A 20,617-nucleotide genomic window follows, 5' to 3' on the forward strand; every position below is an offset into this window, starting at 1 on the left:
TCTGGGTCTCCAGGAGCCAGAAATGATGGTGCTTTTGCAACATTGAGGTAAACATCTCTCTTTTCCCTTATATAGCACATCCATCCCTGGTAAGAGGGCTGGCTGCCATTGGTGCCGGCCTCCCCTCACCCCCTGCGTAGGAGAGAGCAGCTCCAGGCGCTGGGAATGCACCTGACCTGTGGAGCTGTGCTCCTGTGGGTTCGAGCAGTGCCTCCAGCGTGCGTGGGCCGTGGCAGTGGCCCTCCCGTCACTGGGTGGTGTGGTTTTCCCACTGGGGATGAACAGGGTACTGCTCGGGAGTGGCATTGCTCGTGGGCTCAGCTCCTGGAGCATGGGGTTTGCTCGTGGAGGGGTATGACTACAGCTCGCCTGGATGCTGAGGGGAAGGTGGGTCCCCAGCTGCTTGCTCACAGCTCTGACGCTGGTTTGCACTGGTCACCTTGGGACAGTCACTTCTTTCTCCTAAGCACCTCTTAAAGTGTGAAAGTGGTCTTGCTCTCCCTTGCCTGCTGGGAAAGGCACCCCAAGGACTCTGGCTAATGAGTGCAAATGCTTAGTGTTGTGAAAATTTGCTGGAGAATCTCTCTGGGGCTTGCTAGAAGTTCATTATGGTGCTGTGGGCTTTCACGTGTTTCTCCATTGCTTTGGGAATCCATCAGTATTTCTCACATCCAGAAGCCTGTAACTGGCAGGCGATTGAAGACTTTTTACGGTTTCCTTTGTTATTGAAGGCAGTAATGAGCATGGCAGGCTGTTGCAGGCAGGGAAGTGTGGCTGTGTGAACTGAAAATGAATCTCTTGCTTGATCTGCTGGCATTTGTTCCAGCATCTTTCTCTCCACCTCTCCCTCTTGCCGTTGGTGTGTGTATGAAGGGGGAGTCAATGCTGGAGAGGGGAGTGGAGCAGGGGAGGAGTTTCTATCAGCCTCTTCTTTTTCTTTTTTTTTCCCTTCTTTTTTTTTTTTTTTCTCCTGTTCAGTGACGTGAGCAATGCCTGGAACAATCAGGCTGGCTCCAAACCGTGCGCCTGAAGATGCTGGAGAAAACAGCCTAGTGCGCTTTAAGCAAACACTGATTGCTTGAGCCTGGGCTCTCCAGACGTAACCTTTTCCAGTTCCTCTGCAGGGGACTGGGAAGTGCCATTAGCTTTCTTCTCCTCCATCCCATACGCTCACTTTTGGAAATGATTGGAGTTAACAGTGTTCAGAGCACCAGCAAAGTCCGGGTGAGAGCCACAGGTTCAGTGAAATACTCCCGAGAAGAATCGCTCTGGCGGCAGTCCCATCGGTCAAAATCTATGAAAATCTCCAACTCCTCTGAGTTTTCTACTAAAGAAAGCAAGGTAAATAGCTAAAAATTCATAGTGTTTCTCTTTGCTATGAGTGGAGGTGGTGGTGTTGAAAAGGTTACGCTCTGCAGGAATTAAGGGCTCTGGATGATCTGCAGTGCTCACAGAACTGCTGTCAGGTCAGAAAAAAAAATCTCTGTGCTTGAGGAGGGACTTGAAGGTGAAAAAGGTCTGGTGTGTGATAGTGATCGCGTCTTAGAGGAATGCCCTGTCACTGAGCTTGGTGCAATAGTAAACAGTGAAAACTTGCTCTGCTCTGAGGAAAGGTGCCAGAGTTGACAAGTGATGTCCTTGGGATTACCTGTTTAATGGGAATGATTTTCCATAGAAAAATAGCTTTTGCTCCTTTTCTGCAGCTCTGGGTTAGTAGGTGTGGGTGGTAGGTAAAACTATCGTCTCACTTGCATGCATGATTAAATATTGCTGTCAAGTATTTATTAGGAGGGCATCACTTGTGCGTTTATAGGAATACATTAGTGAATTGTAGTGGTCGGTAGCACAGGCGATGCCCAGCTGCTACTGTGGCTATGTGCTGCAGCTCCTCGCTCAGCCCAGCCCGGTGGTTCGGTTCCTAGGCAAACAACCCCCACTCCATGCAGTATTGCTTCTTTCCTCATTCCTTGCTCCTGCTCAATAACCAAGAGGCACCCGGGAACCCCTGGCAAGAGCTTTGATAGCTGTCTTCCTCCCAAAGGTGCCCTGTGTTTCCAAGGGTTGGATGAACTTTATGCAGTGACCGAATATACCTTTAATTGATTCTGCCTTGGGATTAGAGGCTATAACCATTTGCAAAGGTGTGTTGAATGAGGCTGAAATATTGCAGAGCATCAGTCAAAGGCATTTAACCGTGTCTTGTGTCCGTGTGCATGCAAACAAGCAGGCACATGCATGGATCTTCCTTCACTGTCCCTTTCCTAAATCTCCTATCTGTCATGAGAGAAACCTCCTCTGCTATGGTGAAAGGATCCCAATGCTGCACGGTAGTTCCTAGCAGATCACTCTCTGATGACTTACAGGTTGTGTTTCAGAGTCTCAGCTGCAGAGTTTTAATCACAGAGTAACGCAAATAGAAATAAATAAAGTATTTTATTCAGTCCAGTTTAAGGAACCTCTGTTTTGAGGGCCTTATTGTCCATAACTAAGAAATATTGTACTGCTAAGGTTGTGGCAGGGAGATAGCATGGCCATCATTCTCAGGCTGTTGCTGATGCAGTATCTGCTACTCCAGCAAATGCCAAAGTAAAGGCTGCATCTTGCAGGTGCTCTGGGACCCTGCTCTTGTGATCACTTTCACCCTAGGCATGGGAATAATTGCATGGTATTCAGTGTGAGGATTTATGTACAAAAAGTCTCTGCATATGGCAGAAACTTGTGTCTTTTGACATGGCGTGAATCATTTAATCTCTGTACCTCTGTACCCTCTCCCAAGCTGTGTGTCCATGGTGTATGCATGGTGTAATGTCCTCAGGGCAGAGACTTTCTCCCAGGGATGGTGTCTGACACAGTTAGTTAGCTACTGCAATAATCAACGCTCTGTATTCATCCCTCTGTGGGATTCACATTTCTGCTTCCTGAGTGCTGTAGGTTGTTGTGTGAGAAATGCCCACTTCTGCCTAGCTCAGTAATTTGGGAAGCATTCTGCAGCTTTGCTTTTGTTTGTAGTGCTGTTTCCTTATTTCCTACAAAGGTATTTGTGTCTGTGGAGCATCTAAGACCTGTAAAAGCTGTGTTACGGAGGGCTGAGAAGATCCCTACATGCCCATCAGTGACGCCTGCCCAGTTGACAAGATGACAAGCAGCTCTGCCACTGGTTGGTCTTGTGATTTTGGGCAGCCCTGTTCTTTCCATATGTCTGTTTGCCCTTCTGTTCTTTGTCTGACGATCTATTTTGCTAAGATGTCACTGGTTTAGAGAACTAATTTATATTTGAGCTTCAGCTCTTCTGTCGTGTTGGTGGAAGAGACTTGGAAGTTCTTGCTGATGTGTAGCATTGCAAAGGAGGTCTTTTTATCACTGTAAGTCTGGGTATGTGCTTGTGCATTGCCTTTCATGAAATATCTTCAGTTCTAGGCTGGGCTTTCTGGACAGTGGTGCTGTGTAGATCCCCTCAGTCTCAAGCAGGCCTTTATTTGTAGACTTGTCCTCTTCCATATTTCTGTGGGTGTGTTTTCCCCCTTTGAGTATGGACTGCCTTGCATTTTACCTGCTCCGCACACAAAGTAATAACAATGCAGAAAACCTGTTTCTGTGATAGCTTCAGCTGACTTGGGGCAGGAGACCCGTTTGTGCCTCAGAAACATACTTTGCACTTACGTGACTCAGCCTGTTTTGCTGAGCTAGAGAGTATTACATATCCTCATGCTCTAGCTGGTATGGAAAAGGCACCAACATGGTGCCGGCATATGAGGTCTGCCTGCTGCTAAAGAGGCTAGGTAGCCTGAGGACCATCATCTCATTGAAAAACAGCAGGTAGTGCTTCTCTGCACATGTATATTCACTCATGCACCTGTACATATACATGCTCCGTGAAGTGATGCATCCTGGGTGTGTATTATAGGCAGGTATCACAGCCTCAGGCCAGCAGGAGAACCTGCGAAAAGGATACTGTGAATTGATGTGCTGTTGTTCTTGGGAGAGTAGCCTGAAACCCAGGCTGCATACAAGGTGAGTCAGAGGACCTTAGGATCGTCTGTGTGACCCAGCGTGCTCAGCAGTCTCTCCTCCTGACAGACTCTGTTTTCCTGCAGCCATGGACTGAATTGCAGAGTGCCTGTGCCTGTCCTGCCTACAAATGCACAGAGCCAATAAAACAATTTCTGAAATAGGCTGTGTAGGTGCTCCACTATCAAGAAGCACTTCTCTAGGCTTTTCTCTGTTCACCCATAATAATTCAATACGCTGCCTTTACCAGTAACACTGATGAAACACTCCAGCAAGTACAGAACAAATCTTTTCTAGCAACCCCCATGTATCAATTTTACAGAGGATGCGTTTCTTGTGTGGCATTAATTTCTTGGCTCTCAGGAGCCCCAGCTAACCATCCTTTTCTGTTTTATGATGATATATCTGGCACAATCTTTCCTTCCTTTTTTCTTTCTCCCCCTCCCCCCCCTTCTCCATACAAACCAGATTTTTCACAGAGGAGTTTCTCTTAGAAATGTTCTCCTCCAGTTGGTGACGCACTTGAAATTCCCTGGGTGAAATGATCTCCTTTCCTTCCCCCTAAAACATTCCTATCAACCCTATCTCCACCCACACCAAAACAACATTCATCGGTTCCATATGCTGCTGAACAGCTCTGTGCCGTTTTATGAATAATGTATGCCGGCTTGTTAGAAGAACGTTTGTTGTACAAACCAGTGGAATTTGAAATTGAGAGTGATATCAGCAGACATGCCATGCCATGCACTAACCCACGGGCTTCTTGGGGTACTCCTCTGGCATCCTTGCTGCATCCTCATCAGAAGGGGGAAAATGTGTGAGACATCAGGGGCATGCGGGCTTTGAGCCTGGCAAGGAGCTACAGGCACTCAGTGATCAGAGCCCTTGTCCTTATCTCACCAGGTGTTACAGATCCGTGCATGAGGAGAGGAAAAATTTTGAGATCTGGATTTTGGGGGAGAGTGACAAATAGGAGATAATGAAGTACTGTAGATCTGTATGCAAGCAACAGTTCTAGGGGAGGGTCAGCCTTCAGGTAATTACTTAAGCAGCAAATTGGGAGTGATATATAGCAATGTGTCGCACCTCATCCAAACCTGGTGGAAGGCAATGACACAGAGACACCTGGGTCCAAAGGACGGGCACATTAACACCTTTATGGGCTGCACACAGACACCAGCAACATCTCATATCTGTTGCCTCTGTAGCCTGTTATTTTTTGTAGGGTTCTGCTACTTTTATTGTTTTCCCTCCCTCTAATAAACCATGTATGGTGGGAGCTGGGGCTGGTGTCTGGCAGACTGCTGTGGTGCCAGGGGCAGAGCTGATGGACCGGTGCTGCGTGACTGGGGGAGATGCAGAACTTCTGACTGAGCATTTCTTACTGCAAAGCCTGGGCACCTCTTTGCCCAGAGGTGGGACTGGGGCTTCCTTCCACGGATCAACCGTGCCACTACCAGTTGGAGGTGACAGAGAAATGTTGCTGGGCAGGTCTTCTTCTAACAATGGCTGCTGGGAGGGTGACAGGGACCTGGGGCAAAGAGCACAAGTGCATCCCTCTCCTATGGGCTGCAAAAGCCAAATAGGATATCTCCTGTGATGGTCAGATAGTCATTTCTCCAGCAACAGCTCCAGAAATGAGGGTGTAACTGGGTGTGAGCAGAGAGTCTGGGAAGCAAGGAGAAGACAGACTAGGTTATCCCTGATGGCTCTCTGAACTCGGTTTTGATTTTGCCTGTTTACCTGCTCATGGCAGGCATTTCTGGCTCCTTCTCTTTTGTTCACGGAGCAGTATAAGAAATACCTGTGATATATTCCTTTCCCTCTTGGCAGGCTTTTCTGGGTGTGCTGGTGTATATAGAAAGTCAGTAGTCTGGTTCAAGAGCCGGACCTACATTGCCTTTCGAAGGAAGGGTTCACACAGAGCCCTGGGACCTCTTGCACCCTGCTGTCCAGGCTTTGGGGACACCATGTCTACTTGTTACCTAGATTATTTACTGAGATGAGTATCTGGGTAATTCTTTATGTCTCTGTCCCTGTATGCACACTTGGTGTTGCCTTTCTCATGTTCACTGCTTCTGCATGCAGAGGCTGAGTCACAGCATAGCCAGCAGTCGGCAGGTGCCGAGAGCAGCCTGTTTAAATGGGTCCAATGGTTCATGCATGTGAGAGGGTTTGGAGGGAGGTGAGGATGGTGGGTGACCTTTTCTTCTTGGCAGCTTTGTAAAATAAACAGGAGTTTTGAGAAGCACTCCCTGCATAGTTTTGCTTCTCTTTCCAATTGGAATAAAAGTACCAACTGGTGAGAGCTTGTGAAAATCTGGACTTTTAGTTGACCTACCAAAGAGAAAATGAGGATGGAATTCAGCAGCTTCTTACAGAGTTACAGACTTCTACTTAAAAAAGAAAGTGTATGTTTATTGCCCAGTTTATGAACAAATGCAAACAAATCCCACAAATATATAACAAATTCCATTGGGTTTTTTTATATTGCAGTCTGCTAAGCGTCAAATTGGAGCTGTAGGGAACAGTATTGGAGTTAAAATAAGGAAGGTATCTAGGATGTTGCCCGCTACTCTGTTTTATGCAGCAATTAATTTCTTTTATTCTCCCTTCAAAACTGCATTTGTTTCTCCAGGGAGCTTAGGGTAGTGCTGGGCCTCAGGTGTGGTGGACCCAGAGATCAGCAATTCTCAGAAAAGGGAAAGCTCTAAGGAGTGTGTTTCTGCAGTCTGGATAATACAGCTTAAGAGTTACAGAATCGCAGAATCACAGAATGATAGGGATGGAAGGGACCTCTGGAGATCGTCTAGTCCAACCCCCCTGCCAGAGCAGGGTCACCTAGAGCAGGTTGCACAGGAACGAGTCCAAGCAGGTTTTGAACGTGTCCAGAGAAGGAGACTCCACCACCTCTCTGGGCAGCCTGTTCCAGTGCTCTGCCACCCTCAAAGTAAAGAAGTTCCTCCTCATGTTTAGGTGGAACTTCCTATGCTCAAGTTTGTGCCTGTTACCTCTTGTCCCGTTGCTGGGCACCGCTGAAAAGAGCCTGGCCCCATCCTCCTGACACCCACCCTTGAAGTATTTATAAGTGTTGATAAGGTCCCCCCTCAGCCGTCTTTTTTCCAGACTGAAGAGACCCAAATCCCTCAGCCTTTCTTCATAAGAGAGGTGTTCCAGTCCCCTAATCATCTTGGTAGCCCTTTGCTGTACTCCCTCCGGCAGTTGAAGCAGTGAAGTTGGATACTGCTGAGTAGTCAGTAGCTGGGGGTTTGGATCCTGCCTACAGTCACCTAGGGTGCCAAAAGAGATAGAAAGTCTCTTCCTTTCCAAGTGGTATCAGTCCAGCTTGGAAGATGAGACCCGTGCAGTATTCGTTCCGGCATTCCCGGCTGTCGTCCAGCCTCCAGTTTTCTGGCTCAGATAGCAAATTTGCCAAGCACTTCCCAGGCTAGCAGGTAAGAAGCTGTGATTGTTGTCAAACTGTAAGAGTGCTTTAAATCAGAGCTTTTTTTTTTTTGCCCCCAGAGAGAAAACATGGGTTAATAAAATCTGTCCTTGCAGGTAGTTAAGTACGGTGAAAGTCGTGTGCCTCGCCATAATCTCTGATCAGCTTTGTTGCAATTTAGTGAAGCATTTAACTGCTTGTCTCCAAGTTTGTTTGATTTAATCATACTCTGGAGAAACTCTGCTGAAAAGAGCTGCTGTCTGAATCAGGGCCTTGGGAAACAGCCATGAAATAAATGATAGAACAGGTGCTGGGCTGTATACGTCTGCTACTGGTTGCAAAACATGGGAGGAGGAAATTTTTGTTCTCCAGATCATGCGAGAGCCCAGTAGACATCAGGAAAATAAATTGCTCTGGAGAAGGAACGTAAAACGGCTCTAAAAGGCTGGTGAGTACAGTGGCGAGTGCACAGCCCGGCAGCAGTCTCTGCCACAGAGGTGGGTTACGGGCAGGCATGAGAACTCATGTATCTCCACCCCTTGAGAGGTCTGCTCACGGAGGTCTCACTGAACAAGTTTGGTAGACACACCAAGTATGCACTGTAAACAGCTGCTCAGGCTCTGGGTACTCTCTAGGGTTTTCTCTTTCATTTTTGTAAATAGCAGAGGCTTTCTGAGAGGCTATATTTGATGCTCTATGGGGGACACTGTGTCCTTTGTCAGATGTATGCCATATGACTAGGTTGGTGTCTGTTACTCCCTAAAGAAGGAAGAGGGAGTCTGGCTTATTAGTAAAGATCGGGACAAACACATGTCACTTTCCACAAGGCAAAAGCCTGGGGCATTTGTTGTTCTTGCACCAATCTGGAGTGCTGCTTTTGTATGTCCTGCTCTTTGGCTGTAGTGATCCCTAGAGAATTCCTTAGCAGCAAAAGGCAGTACTGCACAGGGCAGGTGTTCATTTTCAGAGGTTGTGACCCAATTTTGTAGGCATTTGGGCCAGAGAGCAGCAAAAGGCATTTCTGATACCCCAGGCCAGGTTTTTGCTACTTTTCAAAAGCATATCCAACCAGCTGGGGAAAGAAAATGCTGCTTCTGAAAAAAATGAGGAGGCAACTGGGAAAAAAATGCAGCCTCTTTGCCTTATGTGTGGAAGTAGTTTTCTGGCTCAAAATGTAAGAGAGTATTTTAGTCATAGTAGGAAGAAAAAGACAAGTCAAAGAATAAGAGGGGGCTTTGGACAAGTCATTAGAAACATGGTGGCTTCTAATAGAACAGACTGTGTGACCCCAGGGAATCAATGTCAGCATCAGCTTGTGCAGAAAAATGGAGGTGTGTCTAATTCTGCTGGGCTGCTGGCTGCATGGTAGGAGAAATGTTAGCCCTTTCTGGTGCTTTCTTCTTGCAGCTTGATAGGTCTCACCTGAAAATTAAGCAAAGTGCCTACAAACTGCCAGCAGTGCCCTTTACTTCACCGTTGTCTGGCTGTTTGCCTTTGGATCAGAGCTCCTTGTACAAGTTTGGAGAAGACAGGATAAATAGAAATAGACAGCGAAAACTCCAGAGTTGGAAATATTTCATCTTATTGCTGTGAGAAGTACAGCAAGCCTTGTTAGCAGTGGGGACCTCTCTCTGCTAGCTCAGTGGAAGTAGGATGCGGAATGATTCCTCCTGGTGGTCATATCTGTTCTTGTGCTCTCAGAAACCTACTTTTATGGTACACTGTGACTAAAAGTTGCTGCATATGTTGCATCCGTGTGAGGCGAGTTGTAGCAGTACGTTTGACCTGCTTGTGTATGGTTCAAACAAGCCAGATTTTCAGAGCTGAATATGAAGGATCTTCAAATAGACCATTCAAGATTCAGAAAGGAGTCAGTGGATCACAGGATGAGCAGCAGGATGTGCTCATGGGATTCTTGTTGCATGTTCAGCTGTGGCATATGCACAAGACTAGTTTCAACTCTTCAATTTTCAAAATTATTTTTGTTTTGGGTCAGAGTTAAGGCTATTTAAATGCTAATGTTTCTGTTGAGTGTGTCATAGCTATTATAGTATGTGAGTTTCAGGCTTGTTCATACTTGATGTGCTACTTTTTTGTAATCATGTGCATCAACAGTTCTTCTACACGTTAACATATTTTGAGGCTGTGTAGGAGTTATGTGCCAGAGGGAGTAAATCTAGCTATGTATATAAGGTAAATTACAAATGTGGATTATAAGTGTGAGAATCAGGGACATTCCATACCAAAATACTTCACTTGAGTCAAGTGGCCTATTTGAAGAACTCCATTAGCTTGTAGTAATAGCAGGCATTTATCCATTGTATGCATCAGTTACTGCAGGGCTGAAATCAGACAGTTATCTTAAGTTTCATACCTACTTCCTCTCAAAAGAAATGCATCTCAACTGTCTGATGTGCACCCAGGGCTTAAGTCAGCCTCCAGACCCTTTTCTTTGCAGGCTGGTAACAACAGAATTGTGACCTTTGATGTCAAACCTACTGGCATCTTTCCTACGAATTGAAAGAGTAATGATGTTAGCAGGCAGCAGTCCAAGACATTGATCTTCAAGCACGAAAACTGCTTATTGTTGATTTTCTGTTTTGCACATAGAAATGGAACGTGTTTATGTTTGGATGTGTGACTGGGGAAGCACTCACGTGTCTGTGAGGCTCAGGGGCTTTGCATAGCTCTTGTGGCATAGTTTTACAGGTAAGCCCATATCGTGAAATCTTGACCCCACTGAAGTCAGTGACAAAAAAATATCACTATCAGGAATTAAATTGGACCTTGAATTTCAAGGCTGTAGTCTTGTGACTTTTGCAAACTTAACAGAGTTATATTAAAAAAATCCCAAACCACAAAACCAAAAAACCTGCCTGAGAAAATGACTGTAATCTCTTACATTCTGGTATTTTTTTCCTTAGATGAGATTTCTGCTCAAGACTTTGGCATTACCATGAGCAGATATGGTACTTCCTTGATCAGAGACAGCTCGCTTGTAGTATTAGTTAGGTAATTTTCCTCAGCATATTGATGTATGTGTAACAGGGGTCAAACAATAATCCCATCTCTTTTCTCTCCCTTTGCAGGCCCTCTACAATTCAATCAAGAACGAGAAGCTGGAATGGGCAGTGTAAGTATACTGCATAGAAATTAGGAGTTTAAAAATAGTACCTGTGTAGCAATCTGTTTATACATCCTATGTCACCATCTGAGTGGGCTCCAAGGCCTGTAGAAGATAGCCAGTGTACTGGCTTTTCTGTTTGCTTTTCTGTTAATGAATGACCTGGCAATACTGCCTCATCTGTTTCTCCAGCAAGGGGAGTTGTTAGTGATAGGAACCAACTGCATTTGTAAGGAAAGAGGACGTTTCATTTACTAGGAAACTTCAGCCTGAAAAGAGAGAAATTAAATCCTCTGTTGTTATATGACTGCATAAATAAAACAGAAGTTGACTTCTCCCTTTATCTTTTGTTACATTGTGTTAGAACCACTGAATAGAAACACGCATCTTGGATTGAGTTTCCTGCTGTTGGTTTATTGTCTTGGTTTGTCTCCTGATTAACTATGGATAACTTGACAACAACCTAATATGAAAGATGATAAATTGGACAAAGTCTGATATCCCCCGTCTTTAGCTGCTTTCGACAGGCTAACACTTGTTCACCACGGAAGTACTGCAGACCAGAAAGTGCTTCAATTTCTGATTGTGTTAAATTGACATTTCTCTGCGCTTAGGTTTTATGTGGTCTAGGTATGCCAGCAAAGAGTAGATGGGGTCTGCTTTACATTTTACCGCTTGCACAACAGTGGATTTTGGAGTAATATAAACGAATGATGTCTTTTATCTGTTTTGGCTGTATAAGATGTTTACTTGCGTGGATTTACATATCTGAAACCTCACCTTGTCTGGGATGCATGCTCCTGCACCTTTTCTGCTAGAAGGCCTAACAATTGCTATAGGTCTTGCAAGACCATTGGCTTCTGATCTTCCTTGTTTTAAGTTCATCATCTGCAAATGAATTTCTTGTCAGAGTGTGCATCCTCATGTACAAGGGCTGCTGGTCCCAACTGGGATTGCAGCCCCTGTTCAGAAGTGTCGTAAATAATGTCAGAATAATGAGGAAGGTGTGCTGGTAAGGGGAATCATCAAGAAGTGCCATCTCTGATGAGCCTTGTAAAAAGCATGGTGGGAGACATTTTCCCAAACTGTGTCTTGGTCCTGGAATATACTGTGTGAATCTTACATGTCACCACACCAGAGTTGTTTGCAAGACACTCTCTCACAGGTACTACACAGGACCCAGCAGAATCCATTATGTGACTTTCTCGATGTCAGAATTTTCCTCCAGCTCTTGGCAAGGGACCATACTGTGTCTAATACATTTGGGCAGCCTCCAGGTGGAAACTGGCTCACACCTGGCACTGCTCCCATGGGCTTCAGTCAAGGTGATTTATGAGATAGCTTACTCCTGTATAGGTAGTAGCTGCTTCGACATCTACATAGTTCGATCCATATCCATTGCTAATTAATTGTTTGGGGAAAACTTGTAAGCAGGCTGGAAAAGGGAGAAATCATAATCCTCCTTAAATAAGGTTTTGGGATGTGCGTGTAAAGCCACCTTCTCCCACTAGAATGCTCAAAGTGACCAATTGTCCATTCCAATTCCAAACTCAGACAGATAGCTGGGGCTGATGTGACAATTAATTAACATGCTGTGAAACAACGCTCATTCTGGGCATAGTCAAAAGATGTTGTGCCTTTACCTTTAGGGCTGGAAGAGACAGTGTGAAGATGTCTCTCCTCACTTCCACAGAGATGTGTGGTTGGTGTAATCACATCAAGGAGCCCCAGGATTGCCTGTGCTAGAGGGAGGAGGCACATCACTCTTGGTCAGCTGTCGTGATCCGCAGAGAAAGTTGGATAGGAAGGAGACATACTTGGTTTTGTTGTGATGGGACCGAGGAAGATCCTCTCTCCTTTCCAAAAAGTATCTTTTTGCTTCCCTGATGCAGTTGGCAAGGGAAGAAGTGGGAGGTAAGGCAAAGGTGGAAATAGTGCTGCAAAACCCAGCGTAAGCTCCCTCACAGCGCTGGTATGTTGAAGGAATGCCTTTCCTTTAGCCAGAAACCCTTTGAGGATCTAAGACTCTCTCTTAAGAGTTAAGCAACAGGAAGAGATTCTCTAGCAGTATGTTATTTGGTGGATTAATGACTGTCAATAGGTCCATAGGTAGGGGAGGGTAACAGCGATATATGGAGGAAGACTGCTGTATGATCCTTATCTTACTGGTTGCGAGCTAGGTGCATCATCATCCTAAATGGTTTGCTGTCCGTTTCCAGTAGAATTACAGTCTGATCCAAAGCCCACAGAAAGAAAAGGCTACCATTGATTCCAATTTTGTAGTCAAGAGAAGTGGCACCTTAATCAGCAGATGTGCTTCGGAGGCTTTCAGTAGGAGTATTCATTTATCCTTTATGAACAGGGAAGCACAAGTACAGCTGTGGGAAGAGAGAATTACTTTTTCTGCAGTAGTTCCAGGTTCAAGTTCTCTAAAAGGTTAAAAATGAATCATATACGATGATCTGTAAAATAAACAGATCTGACCTCAGATTTACCCTGAACTGGTGCATGTGGGATCCTGAATGCACAGTCCTACTCCACACTGCACCCCCCAGATTTTTTGATTACTTTTCACAATAGAACTGTAAGAAAATGTTCTGCCATTTACTTGGTGTGCCATTTACTTTGCTTGCCATTTCGTCTTGCTAGCCTTGTTGTTGAGTGTCCTGAGAGAAACAGAAAAGCAGTAGGGGAAAACTAACCATCAGAAATGTGATTATTCTGTCTTTTGTCCCGTTCCATATTTCCTCTCTACTGCTTACAGTTCTAGATCTCTCCTGTCTGTTGGACTGTGGTTCATCTCTTTGAACAGCAAGCAAAGCACTTAGTAGTGTTTGGACCTCACTGAGGTCCTTGGCAGAAGTTCCTGCTGACTGCAGTGAAGCCACGTACTGTTTCATCCAGTTAGTCCAGGGCATCCTTTCAGTGTTCTGAAGTCACTGGAACCACCCCAGGAGTGCATGTAGTCCCAATAATTGTGTCATAATTTCTCATGCTGCTTAAATTTCCCTGAAGGACTTGATATTTCCATGAGGTTTTTTCATACTCAAATGGTAAACTCGTGTTCTTCAATGCTGACATCACCCGTAAGATGAAATGAATTCAAGATCCTCTGAACATGAGCAGTGATATCAAAAGAGTTGCGTTTGTTCAGGTGGAAAAGGGAGCACCAAGGAGAGGAACCCGAGTGTATTTGTTTCAGTGTGTAAAGGCTGTTGCAGAGAAGGGTGTGAATTATTCTTCTTGCCCATTGAGGATGGGCTTAAATTTGAAATATTGTCTATAACTTTATGGCCCAGGCTTTGTAGAATTTCTCATCCTTTGTCTTTTGCACAGATCGTCATCAATTTTAAGCTGAAGAAGAAAAATTAGTTTGATTTCAAAGGTGACAGAGATAAATATGTTTTGTTTGCATATTGGTGGTGAGCACTATTTTTCTCCATAGTCTGTAATATTATGTCTACTTCCTGTTGAAGGTGGTAGGAATAAAATCATCATCTTAAAATAAGCTGAATGGTGATCTAGAATTAACATATGAAATCCCAAAGTGCTGCTTACAAAAATGCAAAAACCAAATGTCTGCATTTGAGCCAGCTGTATCCTGAAAGCTTTCTGTCAGCAGGACAGTGTAGTTTCAGGAGAATCACTTGGGTTTTGACTAGTTGATGGTACAGTTTTCTTTCCAGAGAAGTTTAGACATGGACACAGTATATACTTTTTTGTTTTTCTGGACCGTGCTGAAAAATTCTTCTCTTCTAGCCAAACCAAAATAGGTCTTTGAGATAGTGGTGGTGGGAAAGGGCCGCTGCCAAATCCTTTCTGTGTTTCCTGCAGCAAACTGTGACGCTGAGACTGGGGTGATTATAAAGACGTCTGTGCTGAAGCTCACCTTTTTCTAGGTCAGACCCAGAAATCTCTCCCCATTATAATTAACTCTGCGTCTCCCAAGTTCTAGGATGTTTCTTCTTTGCAACTTCATGATTGATTTTAGAGAGGGGTCAGATGGTAATCATCTGTCTCTCCTTTCTTTTCTCCTCCCTTTGGGAAAGATGCCAAAACTTCTCTCCACTGGTTTCTCGAGTCGGTTTCCTAATACAGATACTATCAGTTCCACAGATTTATATCATTATATGTTACAAATCTGAATATATTTTTAAATGCCAATTTCTAAATTAATAAACCCAGCCTTTTGCCAGGTCATGTAAATGTTCAATTTGAACAAATGCAGAGACAAAGCAGACTTTTAAAATTAAGGGCTTGACCCTGTCTTTCCAGCTTAGTGACTCCGAAATTTTCCAAGGCAGAGCCTCAAATCAGACCGTAGAGCGTACAGAAATGTTTTTGTTACTGAGAGAACTGGACGGTGGTTTTCTCCCAGAAGACAGAAATGGGACTTTCTTGTATAGGGTCTTTCTGGGGAGAGACAAAAATATATTTCTTCACCAAAATGGCAACATCTGAATCTTCACGTGTTTCAAATCTGCATGTTTAAGAATAAGAGACAAACTCTTTCTCGTTGTCAGTGATCACGCATTTGGGAAAAAAAAAGGTCACTGTTTCAATACCGTGTCTTCAAGTGACAGAGCAAGTAGATTCTGGCTTTGGTATGCTAGTTCTCATGGGCTGCCAGTGCCCTGCTTACTGCTCTGTCTGCAGGTCCTTTTCCAAAGAGAAAAGTCAAGGGAGGTGGAACTGAAGCTCATTGTTTTGGGAAACCTCGAAAATGTCACGTGACATAAGTTAGAGTCTTGGAGAACCTCTACAGGTTCTCCTTTTCCTGTCACCATTACTCTGCAGGGCAGAGACTCTAGTACCTACAACCTTTTAGTCCTCAGAGAGGGGTCTCCAGAGGAATCAATTCCAGACCCAGAGCCAGGAATGATCCCCCTCTGCTGATCAAAGACAGAAAATCTCCTAAGTCTGCTGCAAACCTAAATGGACCCTCATTATGATGTTTTGCTACTGAAGTGTGTGTTGGAACCAACAAGGTTTGTTTTTTCCCCAAAGGCACAGGTACAGGCTATTTCCTGTACCAAATGGAAAGGAGAGACACTAAGCCTGCCTCTGATGAGGACCTGAGCTTTCCCTGTGTAACACTAGATCCGTGCCTCTGAACATACCTACACAGAGACACCATCCACTGACTCTTACCTTTGCATCACTGAAGGCCTTCACTCTGGGGATGTTACAGGATTTGAATCATCTCTGAGAGCCATCTGAGGATGAGGAAGTTAGTTGTACCCCCCACAGGCTAGGGTTTCAAACAAAGATCAGTTTTCAGGTGTATGTATCCAAAGGCCAGCTGAATTTTCTGCAGCTCTTCCTTCTTGCAACCGTACCCTAAAGGCTGGTGAGGAGTAAGCTCAAATTTTACATCCTTGATAAAGTCTATCCAGGACCTATCCTGCCAACTTTGGTGGAGGGTATGTAAGCAAAGGCTAATACCTGAACTGTTTTACTAATCTGAAACTCCTCCCAATGGTCCTGCTTTCTTCTTGTGGTTGACCACTGAAGCAACATCAAGTATTGGAAGAGGTGGGTCCTAGATCCCCTGGTTTTATTCCCACTGGTGTTTCATTTTCAAGATCAGAGGGATATAGAGGCTCTTTTTAGTTCTATTTTCTCAGCTGTTTGTTCGTTTCTTGTTCTCTGTAGTGAGTCCACCTTGCCTCTCTGGTTCCCTTCATATGGCTCGTGCATCTTGACCTCATGAATCTTGTCAGATCACTCAGTTCTCACAAGTCTCTCTGAGGCTTATGAGTCTCAAGGATGTCCCATTGTCAATGACACATGAAAAGACCAATTAAAGGCTAGTTCAGTGCTACCAGTAGTCATGATGGCCGATGCCATTTTGTCCTTGTCTGCCCTGTCTGCATTTTTCTTTTGAAGAATTCCTGTTTAATAGCTGCCCCAGAGATGCTGAGTTCGAGAGCACTGCTCCCGGCACTAGTGGTGTCTAGGATGCCCAGGACTGCTTATCACGACACCTGTGGCTGCTTAGGTAAGGGCACTGGTACATTCCCACACGACAGTTGATCGGTATAAGATAATACACTCCCATAGCTCCAAAGGAGATAGCTTATTCCAAAAAAATGCTAAGCCATTTACTGCAGTAGGTCTCTGCTGACAAGGAGAAATCCTCTGTGTCCTTGGCTGTTTCCCCAGAATTCACAAGGCACTTCTATGTGACAAATCAGCCTGAGTACTTGTGCCCTGTGAGAGAATTTAGTCTGGATTAGGTACCACAGATTTATGGTGAGAGAATTTGCTCCTGGAATGGACACATATTTAAGAAACATGTGTCACACAATGCTCCAGACTTGCCAGCAGCTAGTAAGTGCGTCAGACACAGGAAGGATGGGGACAATCAAAATTGTCAAAAATTCCTACACTTTTTCAGTAGGAGAGAGCTTCAACCAAATCATGCATGAAGAAATCTGTATTGCTTTGACCAACAAAAAGTTTTTTGCAGAGCTCTCTGTCCTGGAGTGGGAAAACACATATCAATAGGCTGAAAGATGCAAGGACTGCTTTCCCTTGCAGGAATCAGGTCTTCAGGTAAAAGTTTTGTTTCTCTTAATCAGGAGACCTTTCAAGACAACATCACGATGGTATGCTACACCACCTTGGCTATATCTCTGCAACTAAATCAAATGTGTGGCACCTTTGCGTGATGCTCAGGCCAAATGTCGATGTGTAGCATCTGTATGCGTACTGTTGAAAAGTCTTACCCTGCAAAAGAAGGTGCTTGCTTCTGTAACTGCCTGTTGGGGTGGTCCTTGACTGTGCTGATTCCTAGAGGTTGTCTGGAAATCATTTGGAAGTGTGCTGGGCTGAGACCATGCCAAGCACAAAGTAATATGAGGTGGTCAAAGTCAAATGCTTGGGAACATTCCCTGGCACGGCGAAGTTCACTAATATAGCCTCCGCGTCTCTGTATTGGGTTTCCTTGTTGTCAAACCAGTCTATTACCCTTGTATCTCCTCAGACTAAGTTATTGCCTGGAAGACCATTTCAGCAGAGATCATGATAACTCAGATTGTCACTCTAGCCTGCAGTTCTAGGATGACATTTCTTTAGATGGTCATTCCCATAAGCAGACATGGTTGCAGTGTACCCTGAAAGGAGCTTTTGGATTGGCAAGTGCCTTGCTAATCCTCATCTGATACACACCTTTGAAAGTACTTGTGTGATTGAAAGGTCTGCCTGAAAGGTCTGCTTGAGCTTGCTCTCTGCTGGTCGTCTGGGTGCAGTGAGATGCAGCAGCTTGAAGTCCACCACAGCTATTAGAAATAATTACACTCGAATTATAATGAATATTTTTTTTAATCAGGTGCTGCTCTTAGGAGAAGCATTGCTACCATGATTTTCCAATGACAGCCTTCATACTATCTGACACCTTTCCCAGTCACCTGTAGGGGAATGTGTGGGGACTTCAAAGGGCAACGGGCTGCTTTGTAATCTGACACTAACTGTGGTTCCTCCAGATACACCATCCACCCAGATTCTGCAGCCTGTTGTTCTCTGAAAACCATCGTCCTACTCTTGTGATGGACAACCTTTGTTTTCTAGGTTTCCTGGTCCTTTTTGCCTTTGGCTGTGATGTGCAAAACGGCATTTATTAGTCAGGCAATGCTTGTGACTTGCTGAAATGGGTTGCATTGTTGTCCCCAAGAGCTGTGTTGAATACGTTGCCCTAATAAGTAACATTTTGAGCAGCATTTTGTTTCTAAAATACAGATAACATAATTCACCTAGTGTAGTTTTTATTTTTAAATTACTACTTTTATGTTAGTCTGCAGAGGAAAATAAAAAAAAGGAGGTAGAGTCTGTGTTTCATATGCTAAGTTAAGGGGTAAGCCACAGTGATCTGTAGTAATCTAATTCTTTTCATCTACGTGTGAACTCATGAAGAAATTGGAGATTTTTCAGGAGAGCCCAGCAGGCAAATATTTTGCATTTTAGCACTCAAATACGTGGAATTAAAAACAGGTGAAGTTGGAAGACACAGAACACTCTTGAAATCCTGCCTTTTGAGACTGTAAAAGGGAAACTTGGGTTTTCTCAAAAATCTGGCTCCTATGTCCTGTGCTGGTGAAGTAGGTGAACTGAAGCTTTGCTACAATCCAACTATGTTTTGGCACATGTCTAGGTTTCTTTCTAAATAGGGCCCCTATAAAGAGAGAGGTATGTTTTGACAAGGAACATGCAAGAATCACAGAAATGAAACTTTACTGGTGCCTCCCTCATTCATGCTTCGTTTTCACTGCTTTTTAAGGGATGAAGAAGAGAAAAAAAAGCCTCACTCAGATGGTACAGATGAAAAGGATAATGGGAGCCAGACAAAGGCTGTCAGTCGAATTGGCAACTCAAATAACCCATTCCTGGACATCCCCCATGACCCCAATGCTGCTGTGTATAAAACTGGATTTCTGGCTCGGAAAAGCCATGCGGATATGGACGGAAAGAAAAGTGAGTATCTTTCACTCTTAACATCTCATTTTCTTGTTATCTCTGCACAGTGCCAGTTACGATGAGCCCATGTGCTTCTCAAGGCAAATAGTGCTGCTTCATTAGGGGAAATTGCAGCAATAACAAACAACGCAGCAATTGGATTATCACACTCACACTATTAGGCCAGGATTTACAATGTTCAGTCCCATTTGCAGCAGCTGTAATGCATGAGCATAATGAGTAATGTGATACAGCAAAGCAATGTGAATCTTTTGTGCTAAAAGAAAATGAATCTCGTGGTTTACAGAAGATAAAACAATTCCAAGTGAATTACAGTAGCTGTTCCATAGTAGTTTGGTAATTCTCCTTTTTCTTATGTGACACCAGATTGTTTCAAATCTGCCCTCCCCTCTGGGTCTGTCTTTAAAGAAAAGCTGTTCTTTATCTCTACTTGGAAGATGCTGTAACCGTTCCCTTCCCTACTTTCCCAGCCTTGGGTCACATACACAATGAAATTCATCAGCTTCTGGTAACAGCCAGATTTATGCCACGCGGTTCCTCCCTGCCTCTTCTTTGTAATAATCCTGCTGTGACTCTTACTTTAATTATCCTCTTTCCTTCTTGTCCTACTTCCATTTGAAGTGCACTAATTATCGAAGGCTTCTGATCCGCCTGTGTGTGTTTTGTTGTTTGGACATCTTCATTTGTTTGTTTTCTATTGATGTTCTTGGAAACAGCAGAGGCTACTCACAGCATCTGTATTTTCCCCCGTCATTGCTGATGATCACCTTCTCATGGTTCATGCTATTGGGCTGAATCCTGAAGGCAAAGTCTGACTTTGTGATGGGTTTCCAGTAACTGCAACTCTCTCTTAGCTGGGCTAAGCTCTCTGGTGTTCACACGTTTTGCTATTATATTTTAGAAGGTACAATTGGAGGTCGGTGTATTCAAGCCAGAGGCTGACAGCTGGACAATTAAATCCAAACAAAGATGTTGAAATCAAACTGACCTCATTCTTTGTGATGACTGGATGCTCTGAATAGCTTCATCTTTATTAAATTAATTTAATAAAGATGTTTATTTAACCTTAATAAATAATTGTATCTAGTTGCCTTTATTCAATTATTTCTTTAATTACAAGTAATCAGAATTTCTCATTATTCAGCACACGGGATGTTGGCATTTGGGGGATGACCCTTTTATGAATAATGAAATTAGGACCATGTTTTCAGAAGTTTCTGTAGATTTTAGGGGTCTGTCTGTCATGCAGCCCTTGAAAAAGTTACATTCTGACTTTCTAGTTGCAAATAGAATGAAACTCTTTTTTTTTTTTTTTTTTTTTTTTTAAGTTAGACCTTTTCATATTTCATTTCCTAAAGGAGCTGTTGCAGGGCAGAGATCAGCTTGTGCGAAATTGATAACGAAGTGATGTGCTAGCATGCTGTATGTATTTTCTCAGGAAAGGAGCACTGAGGGCTAAAGCACTTAGGCAGTATGGAGGAGAAAGATGTAGCAGGGGCCAATGGCTGGAAGCTGAACTGAACAAATGCCAGTTAGAAATAAAGCCCATTATGTGAGATAAAAAT

General features: G+C 44.0%; 1 protein-coding gene across 5 annotated transcripts in view; it reads left to right on the forward strand.

Moving 5' to 3' along the window:
* PSD3 (pleckstrin and Sec7 domain containing 3) overlaps positions 1 to 20,617 on the forward strand; it is a 114,338-nt gene that overhangs the window by 65,889 nt on the left and 27,832 nt on the right. For 4 of the 5 annotated variants that reach the window (XM_063320254.1, XM_063320255.1, XM_063320257.1 and 1 more), the window contains 2 exons: positions 10,543 to 10,586; positions 18,856 to 19,049. In XM_063320254.1, the coding sequence (XP_063176324.1) occupies positions 10,543 to 10,586; positions 18,856 to 19,049 (238 nt within the window). Of the gene's footprint in view, positions 1 to 964; positions 1,342 to 10,542; positions 10,587 to 18,855; positions 19,050 to 20,617 lie in introns of those variants that run through there. The other variant, XM_063320259.1, reaches the window with a different exon arrangement.

The sequence above is a fragment of the Chroicocephalus ridibundus genome, chromosome Z (genome assembly GCF_963924245.1).
Source record: "Chroicocephalus ridibundus chromosome Z, bChrRid1.1, whole genome shotgun sequence".
Lineage (NCBI taxonomy): Eukaryota > Metazoa > Chordata > Aves > Charadriiformes > Laridae > Chroicocephalus > Chroicocephalus ridibundus.